The sequence below is a fragment of the Dipodomys merriami genome, unplaced genomic scaffold (genome assembly GCF_024711535.1).
Source record: "Dipodomys merriami isolate MVZ:Mamm:240054 unplaced genomic scaffold, mDipMer1.0.p SCAF_9, whole genome shotgun sequence".
Classification (NCBI taxonomy): Eukaryota; Metazoa; Chordata; class Mammalia; order Rodentia; family Heteromyidae; genus Dipodomys; species Dipodomys merriami.
The window spans coordinates 6,345,290-6,364,532 of NW_027206512.1; the positions used below are offsets into that span (position 1 = coordinate 6,345,290).

Below are 19,243 nucleotides of genomic sequence, written 5' to 3' on the forward strand. Positions count from 1 at the left end.
ATTCAATGCAATTTCCATTAAAGTCCCAATGATGTACTTTACTGAAGTAGAGAAAACAATCCAAAAATTCATATGGAATTACAAAAGACCTAGAATAGCCAAAGCAATTATAGGCAAAAAAACCCCTAAAAACAAAAAAACAAACCAAACCCATCCCCCTCTCACCCCCCCCTCCCCCCAAATAGAAAGCCAACCTGTGAGAGATCATGATACTGGACTTCAAATTCTACTATAGAGCCATAATAACAAGGACAGCTTGGTATTGTCACAAAAACAGACCGGAAGACCCATGGAATAGATTAGAAGATCCAGAAATAAAACCACACACTTACATTCAGCTGACATATTTTACAAAGGCGCCAAAGACATACAGTGGAAGAAGCATAGCCTCTTCAACTACTGGTGCTGGGAAAACTGGGTGGCCACATGCAGAAAACTAAAAGTGGACCCCAGCCTGTCACCATGCACTAACATCAACTCAAAATTGATTAAAAGCCTTAACATCAAGCCTGAAACTCTGACACTGCAGGACAGAGTAGGAGAGACACTTGAACTTATAGGCACAGGCAGGAACTGCCTGAACAGAGTCCTGGGGTCACAACAAATTGGAGAGAGACTTGACAAATGGGACTACCTTAAAATAAAAAGTTTCTGCACAGCTGAAGATATAGCAACCAAACTGGAAAGACAGCCCACTACTTGGGAAAAAGTATTTACCAGCAATATATCTGACAAAGTCGTACTATCCAGTGTATACAAGGAATTCAAGAAATGAATCCCTCCCAAACCTAACAAACCAATTACTAAAAGGACAAAGGAACTAAAGAGAGACTTCTCAGAAGAAGAGATAAAAATGGCAAAGAAACACATGAGGAAATGTTCGTCATCCCTGGCTATAAAGGAAATGCAAATAAAACAATCCTGAGATACCACCTTACCCCAGTCAGAATGGCCCACATGCTAAATTCAGCCAACAACAAGTGCTGGAGGGGATGTGGAGAAAGAGGAACCATGTTGCACTGTTGGTGGGAATGTACACTAATACAACCACTTTAGAAAGCTGTCTGGAGGTACCTCAGAAAGCTAAATATAGACCTCCCCTATGACCCAGTCATACCACTCCTAGGCATCTACCCTGAGCAACAGGAGTCAAGATACAAGGACACATGCACCTCCATGTTCATTGCAGCACTGTTCACAATAACCAAGATATGGAAACAACCCAGATGCCCCACTCCAGAATAATGGATCAAAAAATTGTGGTACCTATATACAGTGGAATATTACACAGCTATTAGAAAGGACAAAATAATGGCATTCAAAGGGAAATGGATGGAACTAGAAAAAATCATTTTGAGCAAGGTAATCCAAGAGCAAAGAGATAAATGGCACATGATCTCCCTATTATGTGGATGTTAAATCCAAAATGCAAGGAGATATGACAAAGTAAACAGGACTTGAGGAACAAAGGACCTCCACTCATCCTTTTGTATCATTACTAAATGACCCCATGTTGTTGACTACATATATTGTATATATATATACATACATATGCGCACATCTGAAGGAAGCTAGGAGGAGGACACAGAATCAGGGAAAAACACAACAGAAGGTCCCATCAGCTGCACTGGACATTGATGAAAATGAACTAAGCAACACAAGGGCCTGGAACCAGAAAATTAGTAATTTCAATAGAAGTAAACTCACTAAAATTAGAATCCCACTCTACTAAACTGAAATGAACATTGGCAGAGCTCTAGCAATTTAGTGGGTCAAGGTGATATGCATTGAGGAGGCCTTGGCTCTCTTAGTATGTAGTTAGTCCATACTTAATGCTGATGAAAGTGCAGCTGGCTTTCAGTGGTACTTCACACTAGACTATTGTGATTACAGTATTTAACTTGAATTTTCTCATCCCCTTAAAAGAGTCAAAAATGTATCTATTTATGAAAATGAATAATTGAAAAATGTCTCCAATATATAAAAAATATTTAAAAATATTACAGTTAAGTGTGTTTAACTGTGTAAAGTGGTTTGAGTGAGAGAAGTGGGCCAACACACCATCTCATTTACAGAAAAAGTAATGTTATTAATATCGTCTGCTGTTTATCTTTCTATGGGGATTGAGTCATTGATTTTAAGAAGTGTGTGGACATTATTCTACAGGGGGACAAGGGCAGCCACTGGATTTCTTGGCAGGTGGAAATGGTTGTATTTGGCAAGTGCCTTGGGAAAGAGACTGTAATGAATGCACTGTAGTGTCAAGGAAGTTATTACTGATAGAGTCAGTGAAACATTTCTTTTTTTTTTTTTTTTTTTATCCGGTCGTGGGGCCTGAACTCTGGGCCTGGGCGCTGTCCCTCAGCTCTTTAGCTCAAGGCTAGCGCTCTACCACTATGAGCCACAGCGCCACTTCCGGCTTTTTTCTTTTTGCTTATGTGGTGCTGAGGAATCGAACCCAGGGCCTCGAGCATGCAAGGCAAGCGCTCTACCACTGAGCCACCTTCCCAGCCCAACATTTCTTAACTCTGAGGATCATTAAACAATGAATGAAGTTACTGAGATAATCTGTGGAGGTTTTGAAAACTTAGATAGATAATTTAAATACTTTGTGACCAGAGTAAACTGATCAGCTACAAAATATTCTCAGAGTATTTGTATTAGTTCCATAAATGTTTGAATAACATCAACAGATGTTTAAAAGAAGATATCATTGAAAGGAAAAAAATTTTTGTCATTTTTTTAAATTGTGAAAATACTGTACAGAGGGGTTACAATTACATGGGCAAGATAATGAGTACATTTCTTATCAAGCATTGTAGCCTCCTCCTTTGTTTCCCCTTCCCATCCCATCCTTCCCTCATCCCCCCCCCCCACCAAAGTTGTAGAGTTTGTTTTCAACATAACGACTTGTACGTCTCGTTGTTGCAATGGGTCCACTTGTATCCCTATTTAAACGATTTATTTTTTCCCTTCCCCTCCACAAATTATACCGACATCAAATACAGTGAAAGCAGGGGTTATACCATGGGGGAGGGACATACAAAGAAACAGAAATAATCTTAAACAATCGTATGAAAGAAAAAAACATTTGAATACATATCTTAGGGTTCATTTCCCTAACATCAACTTAACTGACCTTTTCTGCTTGACTCAGACATATACTAGTTATTACAAATAAGGGAAACCATGGGACCTATGTTTCTTTGGGCCTGGCTTACTTCACGTAATATAATTTTTTCCAAGTCTTTTGAAAGGAAAATTTTTGACTAGAATTTGAGGTTTTGAAATACTTGGGTCTGGAAAACCTTTCCTGAATGACTAAGTAGATGTCTAGCAGAGTAGTCAGATTTATGAATATGGCTACTCTTATGGCTTTACAGCATTTAAATCTACTTCTTTCAGACTTAAAACATAATTCACTTTTGGCAAGAAGACATATTGAAGCTCAGAAAATGATCCCCCAAAGTGAAGGCCTCAGAAGAAAACACTTCTGAACTTCTCTGCTTTCCTGTCTCTCATCATCATTCTCCCTAAGTTGTGGGTCTGTTATGGAAATAGGAATTTTTCTTCCCCTAGGAAGACCTTTGAAATTAGAATCTCTTTTTCCTCCAGTGCTAGCTGTAAAATGTAACATAGTGTTATAACATATCCTTTTCTTTCTGTTGAGGAGCTGGCCACAAAGAAATCCTCTGTCCTATAATTGTCTGAAAGTACATAACAAGACCTTCATTACAGACAGAGGGGTCCTGCCTCATGCCTGGGAGGAACAAATGCTATTATTAGGACACCCAGGTTTTACTTGGTCTCCACCTTAGCTTGTCCCTTTCAGTTTATCTCTTCCTGCCTAATTGTATGAGTGCATGCTGCCCATATTTCCTTGTGCCTAAATATCACAATGGGAACACCCCTGGATCCCTAAGTCTTCATTTGTGAAGGCCCCATGTCTTTATATGAAGGCTCCACATGAAATTGGCCAAATCCATTGCTGTCCCTTTTCTCTCAAGATGCTGTCTGTTATGGAGATGTTGCCAGTGACCTGTTATGATGGGCAGGAAAGGATTCCTCTTTTTTTCTATTTCCACAGACACATCTTCAGTGACCTAACTCAGTCTTTCCATGTTCTGTACTCATGTGGCCGAAGTGGCAAGAGAAAAGCAAGGATCAAGTTCAAATCCTAGGCTCTCACCTTAGGGGGTCCTTAGTGCTACTCAGCCCTGGTCCCTCTTTAGTTCCTTCCTCTATATTCTCTCTCAGTTCCTAGATAATTATTTCTTCCTTCTCTAACCAGAAGCTCATTCTCTCCTAACTCTCACTTCAGGCCTTTAGAGGAGTCCCCACAGTCCCGAACTATCTCCTGGGGATTTCATCTACACTGTGCTTTTTTTACCGTTGCTATATAAAAGCTGCCTGTGACCCTGCCTGAAGCCAGCCCTTCACCTAGCTCCCAGCCTCATCCCCTCCCCAGACCCAGGAGTCAGCCTTCTCCCTACTCTAAAGCATTGTCAGTGTTCACCATTCTCCTGGATCAACGCCCATGTACTGACATGCTTCTATGCATCTCTCTTTCCCTCCTTTTTAATGAGAATATAGTTTATCCTAGACTTCCGAATAAGATAGGCTAACCCTTATAAGGATCATATTATTCACATATTATGCAAAAAGAAAAAAGGATTTTGGGCTGGTTATATGGCTAAAGTGGTAGATCCTAACAAGTATGATACACCTTAGTGCAGCCCCAATTTTTTTTAATGTAGGGAACTTAATTAAATTGTCCAAAGTTAAATATATTGGAGTTAGTGGTCATGATATTTCAAGGGAAATGTACTTGTCTAGTATATTGATTCTTTAAAAATATCATTTGGCCCCCCAGATATCACCTTTATAATAACAATTAAAATATAAAAAATGACTTGAAAACCCTAAAAGCCAGTTCTATGCTAGGAACAATATAACATATACTGAAAAAATAAATTCTCAATACTGTAACTCACATTGCAAATAAGCAGTAACAAAGGATCTCCCAATGAAGCAAAGCCCAGGACTAGATGGATTCACTGCCTAACTTTACCAGACCTTTAAAAAACATAAATGTTCCTCAAAATATTTCAGGAAATTAAAAGGAAAAGAAGGCTTGCAAATCTTATTTACTAAGGCCAGTATTATACTGATGCCAAAATTACAGAAGGACTCAACAAAGAAAAATTACAGATCATGTCCTTTGATGAATATAGTCATAAAATATTTGCAATAAAATACTTCTTAATCAAATACAAAAACACAGTTTGAAATATCATTGCAGTAAAAAGATCATGCATTGTGATCAAGTTGAGTTTCATACTAGAAATATATGGATTATTCAACATATACAAATCAATAAATGTAATACAGCACATAAATAGAATCAAGGACAAAAATGGCAGGATCATCTCACACATCTCTTAAAAGCATGACAAAATGAGAACCTATACCACTTAGATCTCATTTTGGAAAAATTTCCATATTGTAGTCTCTGACTCAACATTTAAAAAATTCAGCTTTACTTCTGAAACTTTGGAAATCTATTGAATATCAATCTTTCATTTGTAAGTTGGGGGTAACAAGGTATGTTTTTAGGACCATTTCAGGGGATTCTTGTTCTATAATTTGGCCACAGATTTGTGCTCTAGAGTTCTCTCAGCTTTTAATAGTGTTTCTTCACAATTCTTCCCTTGCCACTACTTGTATCATCAGTCTCTCTGCCTGTGTAGCTTCATGGTTCCAATTCTCATTTGTCTGTTATTTGATCCTACTGTGACTACAAACACAGATTCTTACATACTTCTGTGTTGATGAATGAGCAGACAAGTGAGTGGGGGCTTAGAAAAAGACAAAAGGTTTTTCTTTCTTTTCTTTTTTTTAATGCCTAGATTTTTTTTTTTTTGGTTGTTTATGGGGCCTGAACTCTGGGACCTGGGCCCTGTTCCTCAGCTCTTCAGCTCAAGGCTAGTGCTCTACCACTTGAGCCTCAGTGCCCCTTCCGGCTTTTTCTGCTTATGTGGTGCTGAGGAATTGAACCCAGGGCCTCATGCACACAAGGCAAGTACCCAATGCCTAGATTTCTTTTCTTTCTTTCTTTTTTTTTTTTGGTCAATTGTGGGGCTTGAACTCTGGGCCTGGGTGCTGTCTCTAAGCTCTTCAGCTCAAGCCTAGCGCCCTACCACTTGAGCCACAGCACTACTTCCGGTTTTCTGGTGGTCTTTTCTTCCGGGCTGGCTTTGAACCATTATCCTTAGATCTTAGCCTCCTGAGTAGCTAGGATTATAGGTGTAAGCCATGGGCACCCTGTTCAATGCCTAGATTTTTAAGACATGGAATCATAGCTTCTGAGAGTTGATAATAAATAATCATCGGTTGTATGAGAAGTTGTTATAAACATATTAGGATAATAAACATTTATTGAATGAATGCACTAAACATCAGCATTTGACACTTCTGGAATTTAGCCTGTCTTAAGTGATGACAAAACTCTCTTCCTGATTATCCACCCATCATAGTCTTCTGTTCAGTCTAAAAAGTGTAATAGTTTTACTATGTTGGTACCACTCTGTCTTAAACACTTCATTTCTCCTCCTTCCTTTCTCCATCTCTGCCTTCCCATTCTCTTCCTCCATCTTCCTTCCCTCTTTCTCTTTCTCTTCCTTCCACCCTTCCTTCTTCTCCATGGAGGTCTGGAAAAACTATTCCTTGCTGACAAAAGGGAACAGGCAGAGGATTCAGCTCTGTGTCATTCTTTCCCTTCTTCCTGCTTTGAAGCTGGACATGATGTGTGGAATAATTTCCTATAGGAGACACATAGAAAGTAAAAAACAATGTGTAGAAGATGGTGGTGTGGGAAGAATGGAAGAGCAGAGAAACATCTTGGCTTGCCTAAAGAGCTGGCTCAGTGCCATCAAACACTTCCATTAATGTCTCAACCATCATGTTTCACTTGTAGCTGGGAAAACATACATGCATCATTGCACCCAGCCATTGGGGGAGATGGAGTCTCTCAAACTTATATATCTGGTCTAGCCTTGAATTGTGATCCCCTGATCCCTGCCTTTCAAGTAGCTAGGAATCTAGGCTTGAGCCATTGTGCCTGACTGAAATAAAAATTGTGTTTGTTGAAGCCACTGTTCCTTGATCTTTCTCCTTGCAGCATATAGGATGCATCTGAAGAGACAGCTGAAAATAACAATGAGGACTCTACCCAGGAGAAGATTAAAAGAACTATATGTCTAGATACAGGAACCCTGGAAATGATTGCAAAGGCAAGGCAAGGGCTGGGGACTAGTAGTAAGGGTTTAGAAAGTATTGAGCCAGATTTGCTTGTGCATGCCTATAATCCTGCCACATGGGAAAGAGAGACAGGAGCATCACAAGTTCGAAGCCAAGCTGAACTTCATAGTGAGGCCCTTCCTCAAAAATGAAAAGAAAAAGAAAAAAAGAAAAGAAAAGAAAGCAATGACTTTGAAAGTTAGTCAGGACAGACAATTACAATGTTTTTGTTTGAAGACTGGCTCAGAACAATTAGACCAGAAGACACATGGAAACAGGAAGACCAGTGAGTCATAATTTTAAATAAAAATTGATGCAAATGTGAGGAGATGCTGTCACAGAAGATCGGATCCCAATCTCAACATGCAGCCTGCCTTTTGTCCAATTCTATGGCAATTTTTGCAATAGGTATATTTTTAGATATATAAAGTTGCTTAGCTTAGACAAACCAAGATTGAAGCACATTCTATTTTTTATAACAAGTGGTCCCCATTTTACAAATCTCACAGTGACTGTCTCCTGATTAAAGGAGACAGCTTCACCGAGGCTGCCGAATGCTATATGTGATCTGGAATTGGGACAGTTAGTAAAATATGAAGATGACTTTACAATAGATTATACATATTATGTGAATATGACTTTACAATGGATTATATATGTTATGTACACACACACACACATATATATATATATATATATATATATATGCACACTTTATATTGTTTTAAATACATGATCTTTCTGCTTCAGTCTCCTGAATGCTGGAATTACAAGCATGAACTACTGTTCTTTGCTAGATAGGATTATTTCATCAAGTTTAAATTGTTTGCATTTGGTAATTGTATGGTGGCTAAGAAAATATGATTAGGGCTTGGAAGGTGGCTCAGTGGTAAAGTGCTTGCCTTGCATGCATGAGGCCCTGGGTTCAATTCCTCAGCACCACATAAGCAGAAAAAGCTGGAAGTGGTGCTGTGGCTCAAGTGGTAGAGCCTTAGCCTTGAGCTGAAGAACTGAGGACAGTACCCAGGCCCAGAGGTCAGGCCCCACAAGTGACAAAAAAAAATGTAATTAAAAGATGTTTTAATTAGCATCAATTAATTGGACAAGGGGGTTTCATTTTGACATGTCCATATATGAATAGATGTACCTTGATCAGACTTACCTTCTCTGTCAATCTCCTGCATCTATTCTCTATCTTTCTCAAACCAATTTCAACAAGCTTCATCACTTCATTTTCACAAGTGTATTTTGACCATATTCACCCTTCTTCACTCTCTTTTCACCTTCTATGTTTTCTGTCTGCTCCCATGGGTACCTCCACCCCCACAAAGGGCCTGCTTTACATTCTTGTCAATCACTTTTAAGCTAAAGCACATGTTAATTGTTCAAAGGAGAGAAAATAACTAGAAAAGAATTCATAGTCTGTACAGTGTGAAAAGAGCTATAAACTTGGGAAAATGTTAGCAGTGGGGGAGATCACATGTCAGACTTCTAGGTAATCATTGAATTAGCTTTGTAATAAACCTAAAAATAAGTTTGAGAAGTATTTTTTAATCTTTTAACTTATAGCTGAAAATGGCTTATAAACTCTCCAGATTTAAATATTCATGTTTGGAGAATCTTTGCTTTCCTTCCACCTGGCATTTGGAATTATATCCACAGTTTTTGAGTAAGTGTGAAATTACCTGGAAATTGTATAAGTGTTATAGGTTGTAAGGTTTCTTTAAGGTTTCTAAGGATTCTAAGAATAAAGCATACAGAGTGATTTGCAGGACCTGTGTGTTTGTGACTTGGAACCTATAATTTTGAAAAATCTTTAACCACAGGGCTAAAGACACATAAAGGCCAAGAGTTGGACAAAGCTTCCATGGACATGGTGCATGAGGAGACCTCACCTATTTGGGAATAAGCACAAATCTTAACAACTGTAGGGCAGTCAGGGCAGTGACAATTGGGCCTATTGTAGTTTGCAACTGCTGCTTCCTTTGGAGAGGTACTGGGGTTTGAACTCTGGGCTTCTACTTGCTAAGTAGGTGCTTTACTACTAGAGCCACATCCCCAGAATGCTTTGTAAAATTCTCCTGGTAGTTTTGTTAATGACACCTACCAAGGGTTTTATTTCACAGCTTTCCATAGAGCTACTTATTATTCAATAAAATCAGAAAAGCCTATTTAAATCTGGATACTGTGTTTTCCTACTTTTAACAGTTCTTGGAATTACCAGAGCCTCAAACAAGAACATGACAATGTACACTATATACACCTGTAACCACAGGCTCTTGGCACAGGCCCAGTGTAGTTGTATAGGTAGAAATGTTACTCTGAGAAGTTCCCAGGCCTGCTACTGTAGGCTTGGTACAGTTTTTTTTTAAGTCTCAGTTTCTTCTGGATCATGGGGATTAGTAACTCTTCATTCAGATGAAATGAATGTGTGATAAGACTCCTTACAACAGTCATTCAGTGAAGTCAGAGAATAATTGTGAATAACACTTCTTTTTAAGTTCATTGCCCTTAACTTACAGATTCGTTCTATTGTAACTATCAAGTGCATTAAAATATATTTCACAGAGTTTGTGTCATTCCACCAATCACCAATCCATGAGGTTGAAAACACCAGGAGCTAAATACTGACAGGTGCTAGGTGTTCCCTGACCTCTCTCATACTAAGTAGGCCACACATGCCTTTTTCTTTTCTTACAAATTAAGTAGTTGATGCTTTTCTTCATTTTTGTTGAACACATCCACACCTTTCCTGATTATCCCTTACTGAACATCACCACATCCTGGTTTGTGTTGCTGGCTGTTAGATTTCGCTTCTGTCCAGGCTGCCATTTCAAATTAAGAGTAAAGCCTGTGGTCTGGGAAGTTAGCTCAGTGGTAGAGTGCTTGATTCACATGCATGAGACCCTGGGTTTGATGTCTCAGCACTACATAAGCAGAAAAATCTGGAAGTGGCTCAAGTGGTAGGGTGCTATCCTTGAGCTGAAGAGCTGAGTGGCAGTGCCCAGGCCCAGAGTTCAGGCCTCATGACCAACAAAAAGAGAAAAAAGAAAAAGAAAAAGTGAAGCCTGTGAAGGGAGATAGTGGTAACCCCGGTTGCATGGTTGAATAGCAGGGGAGGGGTTCATTTTCTCCATTTTGTGCTCTGTTTTTGCATCAGTAGGTTTGGATGTACATTTCTGCTAAGAAAGAGGAGGTGCTATTCCTTTATGATTGAATTATTAAGCAAAGAAACATAGCTTATATGATCTTTCCCTACATTTTCTCATAAAAATTCCTTTAGAGCCCAGTGTTACTTAGGAGATTGAGATCTAGGGATTGCACTTCAAAGCCAGCCTGGCTGGGCAGGAAAATCTGTGAGACTCTTATCTCCAATTAAATCACAGAAAAAGCTGGAAGTGGCATTGTGGCTTAAATGTTACAGTGCTTTTCTTGTGCAAAAGGACTTTGGGGACAGGGCCCAGTTCAAACTTCAGGACCAGCAAAAGAAAAGAATTCTTTTGGCTTACTCTTTTTAGAATTAATTTTGTAGCCTTTCATCTTTTAGTGGGAGATGATCTTCTCATTGTTCCTAACTTCCCACCTACAGCCTTCTAGCAGTGCTGCACAAGCTATATCAAGTGGTCAACTATCCCAGGTGGTCAACTCCTCATTTCTGCTTCTTTTCTCAGAGTGAGGTCCATCATCGCTTCTGAATTGCTTTCACCCTACTTGGACTCTCTGCTTCTACTCCTACCTCTTGTCAGCCTGAAGGAATATTAAAAAAAAAAGAAATCAGACAATGAAAATATACTTGTTTAAAAGTTCTACTACAATCCATCGAGTAATATTCAAACTTTTTTTCTTTTGATGCTAGTACTGGAGCTTCGTCCAAGGGCCTGGGCACTGTTCCTATAATTTGAGCTACAACTCCACTTCCAGATTTTTTTGTGGTTAATTGTGATAAAAGTCTCATGGACTTTCCTGACTGGGTTGGATTAGAACTATGATCTTCAGATATTAGCCTCTTGAATGGGCATTCCTACTGGCTGGCTTGGTTCCTTTCTTCTTTGCCTGTGAAGGAAGGTGGTTGCTAACTCAGGTTGAAGGGTTGAATAGCAGGGGAGCAGTTTATATTCTCCATTTGAGGGGGCGGTACTGGTCCGGAGGTTTGAACTTTGACATGTATGCTGTCCCTGTACCCAAGGCTCAAGGCTCCAGAGCTCAAGTGCTCACGTGCTCAAGGCTACCACTTTACCACAGAACCACAGCTCCACTTCCAACTTTTTTGGGGTACTTAATTGGAGATAAGAGTCTCACAGACTTTCCTGTCTGGGCTGACTTTGAATGGTTCTCAGATCTCAGCCTCCTAAGTAGCTAGGATTACAAGCATGAGCCACCCACCCAGACAATTTTTTTTTTTAGAAACCAAAAATGTGCCTGGGGAGTGAGGAACTCTCTGACACAGTTTCAATGTCAACTCTCAGCACAATCCAGCCTTGCTCTTGACATACCCTCATACTACAAACCTAGGACAAGTGCAACTATGCACAAAACCCAATATAAGTAGTATCATTAGTTAAAATGTAAATAGAGTAAAGAAGAAAGAATTATTTTCTGATACATATTAAGCTTTGGCCTTATAAACACAAATTTAAAAATTATTTGTGGTATGTTTCTTGGTGCTAAAATGAAATACTTCTTTCTTACTAGCATCTTTATATTGCAAAGTTTCTTGTTGCTTAAGAGTGTACTTGGGGATAGCACTTCCCATTTTACTCAAATGGTGGTACAGAACCATTGGGCCTATCTACTATCCATTACTGACTGAGCCTTTGTTAATGGTTTCTGGTATGCTTCATCTATCATTGTATTTGCAAACTGTGTCCACAAGTTTTACACAGCTAAGCAAACAGCAAGTTAGAAAATGATAAATAATACATGCAAAATAGATAATGTGTGAAGTGCAAAGTAGATTGAAAGATCCCTGGGAATGAGATTCTTGAAAATGAGTTCTTTTAGAGTGCAATGTCAGAAAAACTAGTTCTTTTATTGTCAGGGGTTAAACAAAATCTCTGTATTGTATTCCACATTGATTTTGTGTGCTCTACAGGCCCTTATCAGGTATTAAATACATTAAAACTGTCATATACCCTAGGATAACAATATAAAAGCTGATGAACTAGTTGACTTGATCAGTGCCTTGACTTTTACAGCATCTTCAGTACAGTGTCCAGCCTTCCTGAAAGATTTTTCTTTCAGACTCTGAACGTGGAACCGAGAATTTACTTTTTATTACAACAAAGATTCACAAAATGATTTTTTCTACATATGTGTTATAGGTTTTAGGGAAAGAGAAAATATTTATGAAGGTTTTCCCTCCCTTCCTTTCTCCCTCCCTCTCTCCCTCCCTCTCTCCTTCCCTCCCTCCTTCCCTCCCTCCCTCCCTCTCTCCTTCCCTCCCTCCTTCCCTCCCTCCCTCCCTCCCTCCCTCCCTCCCTCCCTCCTTCCCTCCCTCCCTTCCTTCCTTCCTTCCTTCCTTCCTTCCTTCCTTCCTTCCTTCCTTCCTTCCTTCCTTCCTTCCTTCCTTTCTTCCTTCTTCCCTTCCTCTCTTTCTCCTTTTGTTCTCTTTTTTTCTCTTTGTCTCTCTCTCTCTAATACTCCTTTCACTCATTGGTTGGTGCTCCATGACATGAATCATGCCTCTAACCCTCATCTTTCTTTCTTTCTTTCTTTTTTTTTTTTGGCATTATGACTTTTTTTTTAAATTGTGAAAATACCGTACAGAAGAGTTACAATTACATGGGCAAGATATTGAGTATATTTCTTATCAAGCATTGTTGCCTCCTTATTTGTTTCCCCTTTCTATCCCTTCCCATCTCCCACCACCCCCTGCGCCCCTATATCCACCTCCCACCAAAGTTGTAAAGTTCGTTTTCGACATAATGATTTGTATATCTCATTATACATCTCCACAAATTATACCAACATCAAATACAGTGAAAGCAGGGGTTATATTGTGGGGGAAGGACATACAAAGCAACAAAGAAATCATCTATGAATATGTTAGAAACAATCGCATGAAAGAAAAGAACATTTGAATACTTACCTTGGGGTTCATTTCACCTAACATCAACTTATCTGACCTTTTCTTTTTCTTTTTTTTTTTTTGGGTCCGGTCATGGGGCCTGAACTCTGGGTCTGGGCGCTGTCCCTCAGCTTTTCAGCTCAAGGCTAGCACTCTACCACTTGAGCCACAGCGCCACTTCCGGCTTTTTTCTTTTTGTTTATATGGTGCTGAGGAATCGAACCCAGGGCCTCATGCATGCAAGGCAAGTGCTTTACCACTGAGCCATCTTCCCAGCCCCTTATCTGACCTTTTCTGCTTGTCTCAGACATATACTAGTTATTGCAAATAAGGGAAACCATGGGGCCTATGTTTCTTTGGGCTGGCTTACTTCACTTAATATAATTTTTTCCAAGTCTTTCCATTTCCTAACAAATGGGGCAATGTCATTCTTTCTGATGGAGGCATAGAATTCCATTGTGTATGTATATACCATATTTTCTTGATCCCTCTAACCCCTATCTTTCCCTTCCTTCCTTCCTTCCCTAGTTTCTGAGTTTGAAGTTAGGACTTGAAGCTTGCTCAGGTTTTTTGCTCATGGCTGACATTTTATCACTTAAGCCATACTTCCAGCTCTGGTCTTTGCTGGTTATTTTGGAGATGAACTCTAATCAACTTTTCTGCCCTGCTGGCTTTGAAATGAGATCCTTCACATCTCAAATTGAGCAGCTAAGATTATAGGTGTGACCCCTTGGCACCCAGCCATTATGTGTGTGTGTGTGTGTGTGTGTGTGTATTTGCCTGTCCTGGGGCTTGAACTCAGGGCCTAAGTTCTGTCCCTGAGCTGTTGTTCTTAAGGCTAGCACACAAAAGACCTGATAAACATAGCTCCACTTCTGGCTCTTTGGTAGTTACTAAAACCTTTAACACATACATAGATAGAAATAATTTTGTGAAGCCTTTTTAGAATCAAACAATAAAATCTCCATTCTATGTTCAGATTTTGAGAGCAAACCTTGTAAGAAGCCTGAACATGACAACACTATAAGGGCCTTAGATAAGATACTACGTGTAGCTATGTCTACCAAAAAAAGCCATCATTTCATTTCTGAATTTTTGGTGGCTAATCAGAGATAAGTGTCTCATGGGCTTTTCTGCCTGGGCTGCCTTTGAACCTCAATCCTCAGATCCCATCCTCCTGAGTAGCTAGAGTTACAGTCATGAGCCACTGCTACCTCATTTTTCTTCTCATTAAAAACATTGTTTCGATTATTTTAGTATTATCAATGCAATTCTTCACATGAAGTGTTTCTACATCTGAAACCAGGCTTTCTGGGACAGTCCTTTATGATCACATAGATATCTCTGCAAATCTTGATCACAGAGCAACGAATATAAGTACTGGGATTATAGGTATGAGCCACCAACCTCTATTCACTATTATGCAAGTTTTGAAATTTTCATTCTCTTCTAGCAGTTTCTTTTCTTTTTTTTTTTTATAGTGAGAAACAGCTAACTCTCTGATATTATACCATTTTCAAAATTTCAGTAGTTCATATTGTATTAAAATGTTTCATTATTTTAAATTCCTATGGCTTTCTGTTTATAATTCTTGTTTATATATGCCTCTGGTTTTATGATACATCCCCAAATTAATTTTTGCAGTATTCCCTTTTTTTATTCAGCCAGTAAATGTACAAATTTGGACTATATTACTGAGAGGCTGGCTGTTGAGCACAAAAATATCTTTTGTAGAAGAATCAAATTCTTGGCTTTTGCATTACAGAGCTTGGGAAGTAGAGCTGTGGTTCAGATAGCAGGTTGACAGCCTTGAGTGCAAAACCTCAGGGTCAGTGCCTGGGTGTTGGTTTCAAGCCCCAGACCAGCTCTCTCTCTCTCTCTCTCTCTCTCTCTCTCTCTCTCTCTCTCTCTCTCTCTCTCTCTCTCTCTCTCTCTCTATCTCTCTCTCTCTCTCTCTCACACACACACACACACACACACACACACACACACACACACACACATACACACCCCAAAATCCTGAAAAAAATGTGAGTTACAAAGCGTGAAAGTCATAATTTTCTCAGCTAAAGAGCAGACACACATACATACATACATATACATATATAATAATTCTATTATCTTAGATTTTTTTTTTGATCTGAGACTGGGACCAAAACTCTTTATCCGATGCTTGCTTTCACCTACTGGTTAGTGCTCTATGACCTGAGTCATACCTCTATCCCCTATCATCTTAGTTTTGATTATCAAGGGGACACAATTCACTCCAGAACCAATCAAAAAGCATGTAGGATACTCTGGAAACCATTTTCCTGAACTAGGTGGGAGCTGCTAGTGAGAGAGGGCCTGTCTCCTTGAGATCTAACACTCATTATGGGAAGTGAGGATGTGGAAACCTCCAAGAGTTCCTGGGATACTCAAGCAGAAGTGATTCTTGTCTCAAGCTGTGTTATGCATCCCAAGGAAAGAGTGAATCTGTAGGAGAAGGAAAGGTAATGTTGGTAGAGGGTGAGTAAGAGGCAAAGTCTTTGCCAGCCTTGGGCTCCTTGGGTTTCCTGTCTTGTTTGTGAAGGCAACTCTGGGCAGTCAAGATTAGGAGGAACTGTGCTGGTGATCCACATTGGATCCTTGGGGAATACTAAACAGTGACAGCCTCTGTTGGCATCACAGCCACCATAGCTGGAAGGAGGCAATCCTCAGCAAAGCCATGGGACTCCCTGGGTGCACAGCACTCTACCAGTCTCCTAATCTCCAGCTCTGGAGCTGTGTCTAATCCAAATGCTGTTGGGCAGATGGGAAACTCAGCTGAGTTAGTGAGGTTTTGAAGTGATTAAATATTGTGTATTAAGGCAGTAGAGCTTGATTTTGAAGCCAAGCTAGTTTGAATTAGCAAATTTAAATGTTCTATCATTTTGTGGAGGAGTCATGAGCCCTGAATTTAGACATAGGAAAAGTTCATGTTGCATATCTGAGGAATGTGGCTCCCAGAAGACACACACACACATACACACACACACACACACACACACACACACACACACACACACACACACACACACACAGAGACTTTTTTTTATAGTAAATACTGTATTTGATTTTGGTATGTTTAATACTAAGGGTGAAGTGGAACTATTAAAGTAGGGGTTTGTGTTTAATAGCAATAGTTTATTACATTACTTTCTATCTTCTAATGTCAGGACACAGAATATTAATACTTCCTCTGTGTGTGTGTGTGTGTGTGTGTGTGTGTGTGTGTGTGTGTGTGCATTTGTGTAGGCATGCTGCTACTAGGGTTTGAACACAGGGCTTCTCACTCTCTTAGCTGGTGTTTATGGCTGGCCTTCTACCATTTGAATCATGACTCCAGCCTGACTTTTTGATGATTAATTAGAGATAGAGTTTCTTGAAAACTCTGGGCTGGGTCAGAATCATGATTCTCCAGATCACAGCCTCCTGAATAGCTAAGATTATATTATAGGCACTTGGCTTGGCTCTGTACTTCTAACCTTCCTTCAATTTCATCCCTATGCTTTCAGAGGGGAATAATAAGATGGTGTATGGGAGGTGAATTCTCCTGGGACAAATTAGTTGGAGTAGAACATTGACTGCCTCCAAAGCACTTCTAGGCAGCAGAGGAGCAAGTGTTGGGAGAAGAGGGAAAAGATCACAAGGGGTTGAAGACCTGGGTGGAACAGAGCAGAGATGAGCCCACACCTGGACACTGTGTGTGAAGAGTCAGATTCAAGGGGACTCATAGGGTAGTAGTGGGGATAAGAGCTAATTCACTCAATATTGAAATAGAGTTGTGCAGATAAAATGATGGATATTCTTTATTTCTCTGGATAAATCCATTTGGAGACAGAATGACACACAGCAGCTTTATGAGACTTGTACAAACAAATATTGTCACCAGCATATATGTGTGGTTTGGGTACCTACCCAGATAATCTTAGGGAGGATGATCTCACTCAACTTTTCTCTTATCTCTCAGTGGCATTGTCTGCCAACAAAGACTGTTTTTACTCAGCACCTCTATCTTTTTTTCTGTCCCCATAATACAGTGCTTTGTTGAGTTCAATTCTTCTTCCTCAGTTTCAGATTCAATCATTTATGTATCCATTCATACTTACCTCTACTGGTATTTATTATAACTGTGTCATAAGTAAAATGTTGAGAGATTATAATAGTAATAAAATGTGTGAAATATTTGGGCTTGGCCTTTCTGTACACATTTTAATTTAATAATGCTAGGCTGTGTTCTTTTGATTTTGTCTGTCTTATACTATGAACACCTAAAGGGAGAAACACTCTAAGATTATTTAATTCTTTTGGGCAGTTTTTCCTGGTTAATGATTGTAATGGATCATGTAAATAATATGGAATCTGCTATATACACTAGCATCGAGACATAAAAAAGATGCCCCAGAGCAGTGCAGTGTCCATTTGTCCCTGCCTCCCCACCATTAACAAGTAATTAATCACATTTTTTAGGTCAACACTGAGGACAAATGGCCAATTGTCCATAAGAGTGACTGAAATTTAACAAATAAAACAATGCCTGTTTCCAGAGCATGTACATTGTTGTGCTGCTAGCTTACAAGGTTGGGATAAGGATTGCATTGAAGTGCAGAACTGCCATCTGAGTCTAATGTATCCAAACTAGCCACTTCTTTGGCTCTTAGCACAAAGGGCAGGTTCAATGGAGGTTAAGAGTTTAACAGGTTAAGAGGTTAACAGTGTGTCTCACTGATGTCTTTCTAAGTTTGAAATATGTGAGAAAGTAGAAAGATTTATAAGCCATGAAGCAGTGTGCATTTTTTTTTTTTTAACAAATCAGCCACAACTGGGAATGCAAAACATGGTAAATCTGGACCATCAAAGAATGAGACAACAGTTTTTAGCCTTCTTTGGGAAAACTTATTAAAACTTTGTGGCTGAGGTAAGCCACAAAGGAGAAAAAAGGATGAGAAGAGACAGAATCAGAGCTTCTGTGAGTGGTTGTAATGATGTTTTGAATTGAATTCTCTCCGAAGCTAGTCCTGGACACACCTGAGAACTTAATCAGTTATTTTCATTAGTTTATATTTTCAGTATGAGGCCAAATGACAAAAATATTGTAGGAAACCAGTGACTCACACTTGTAATCTTAGCTATTAGAAGGTTGAGATCGGAGAACTGAGGTTTGAAGCCAGCCTGTGCAGGAAAGTCAATGAGATTCTCACCAAAAATCCAGAAGTGGTTCTGTGGAGCTCAAGTGGTAGAGCTCCAGTTTTGAGCAAAAAAGCTAAGGGACAACACCAAAACCCTGAATTCAAGCCCCAGTACTGTCCCTCCCGCATGTCCACAAAAGCTGTATAGGACAGCTTGATTTCCCCGGTAGATCCAGGCCTCTCTTTAAGTGGCTGTAACTACAGAGACATAACTCCTTCATTCTGTAGGGGACCTGGTATTTTAACCAATTTACTCTATTCTGAGAAAATCAGCCCCAAATGCCTATGAACACAGCTGACTGCACCATGGGGGAGAAGGGAGTGATCTATATATGTGTGTTTAACAGCTAACTTTTTTCTGTGGAAGAATGTTGGGGAGATGAAGTGGGTAAAGTAAATATTTAATCTATAAAATTTGGGATCAACTGAGGAGAGTTTGTGTTTGTGAGTATTTTGTGAGGAGTCACAATGGGATCAAAGGAAAGAGCATGGTTAAGAAAGGGGAGCAATCTAGCACTGGGAAAGAGTCAATAGTTGATAACTGGAAGCCAGTACCTGGGCCTAGGGGCCAGGAAAGGCAATAAGGAATCACCAGGAAGCAAGCAGCCTGCACATGGGGGGGGAAGAACCTGAGGAAAATTGAGCTCCTAGCAGGATCAGAATCGAA

General features: G+C 39.6%; 1 protein-coding gene across 6 annotated transcripts in view; it reads right to left on the bottom strand.

Annotated features, from left to right (window-relative positions):
- Rxfp1 (relaxin family peptide receptor 1) overlaps positions 1 to 19,243 on the bottom strand; it is a 132,612-nt gene that overhangs the window by 98,813 nt on the left and 14,556 nt on the right. For 5 of the 6 annotated variants that reach the window (XM_070012298.1, XM_070012299.1, XM_070012296.1 and 2 more), the window contains exon 2: positions 6,583 to 6,821. The exons of the other annotated variant lie outside the window; for it this stretch is intronic. In XM_070012298.1, coding sequence (XP_069868399.1) covers positions 6,583 to 6,640 — 58 coding nt within the window. In that variant the 5' untranslated portion in view covers positions 6,641 to 6,821. The remainder of the gene's footprint in view (positions 1 to 6,582; positions 6,822 to 19,243) is intronic. 6 annotated transcript variants of the gene reach the window in all.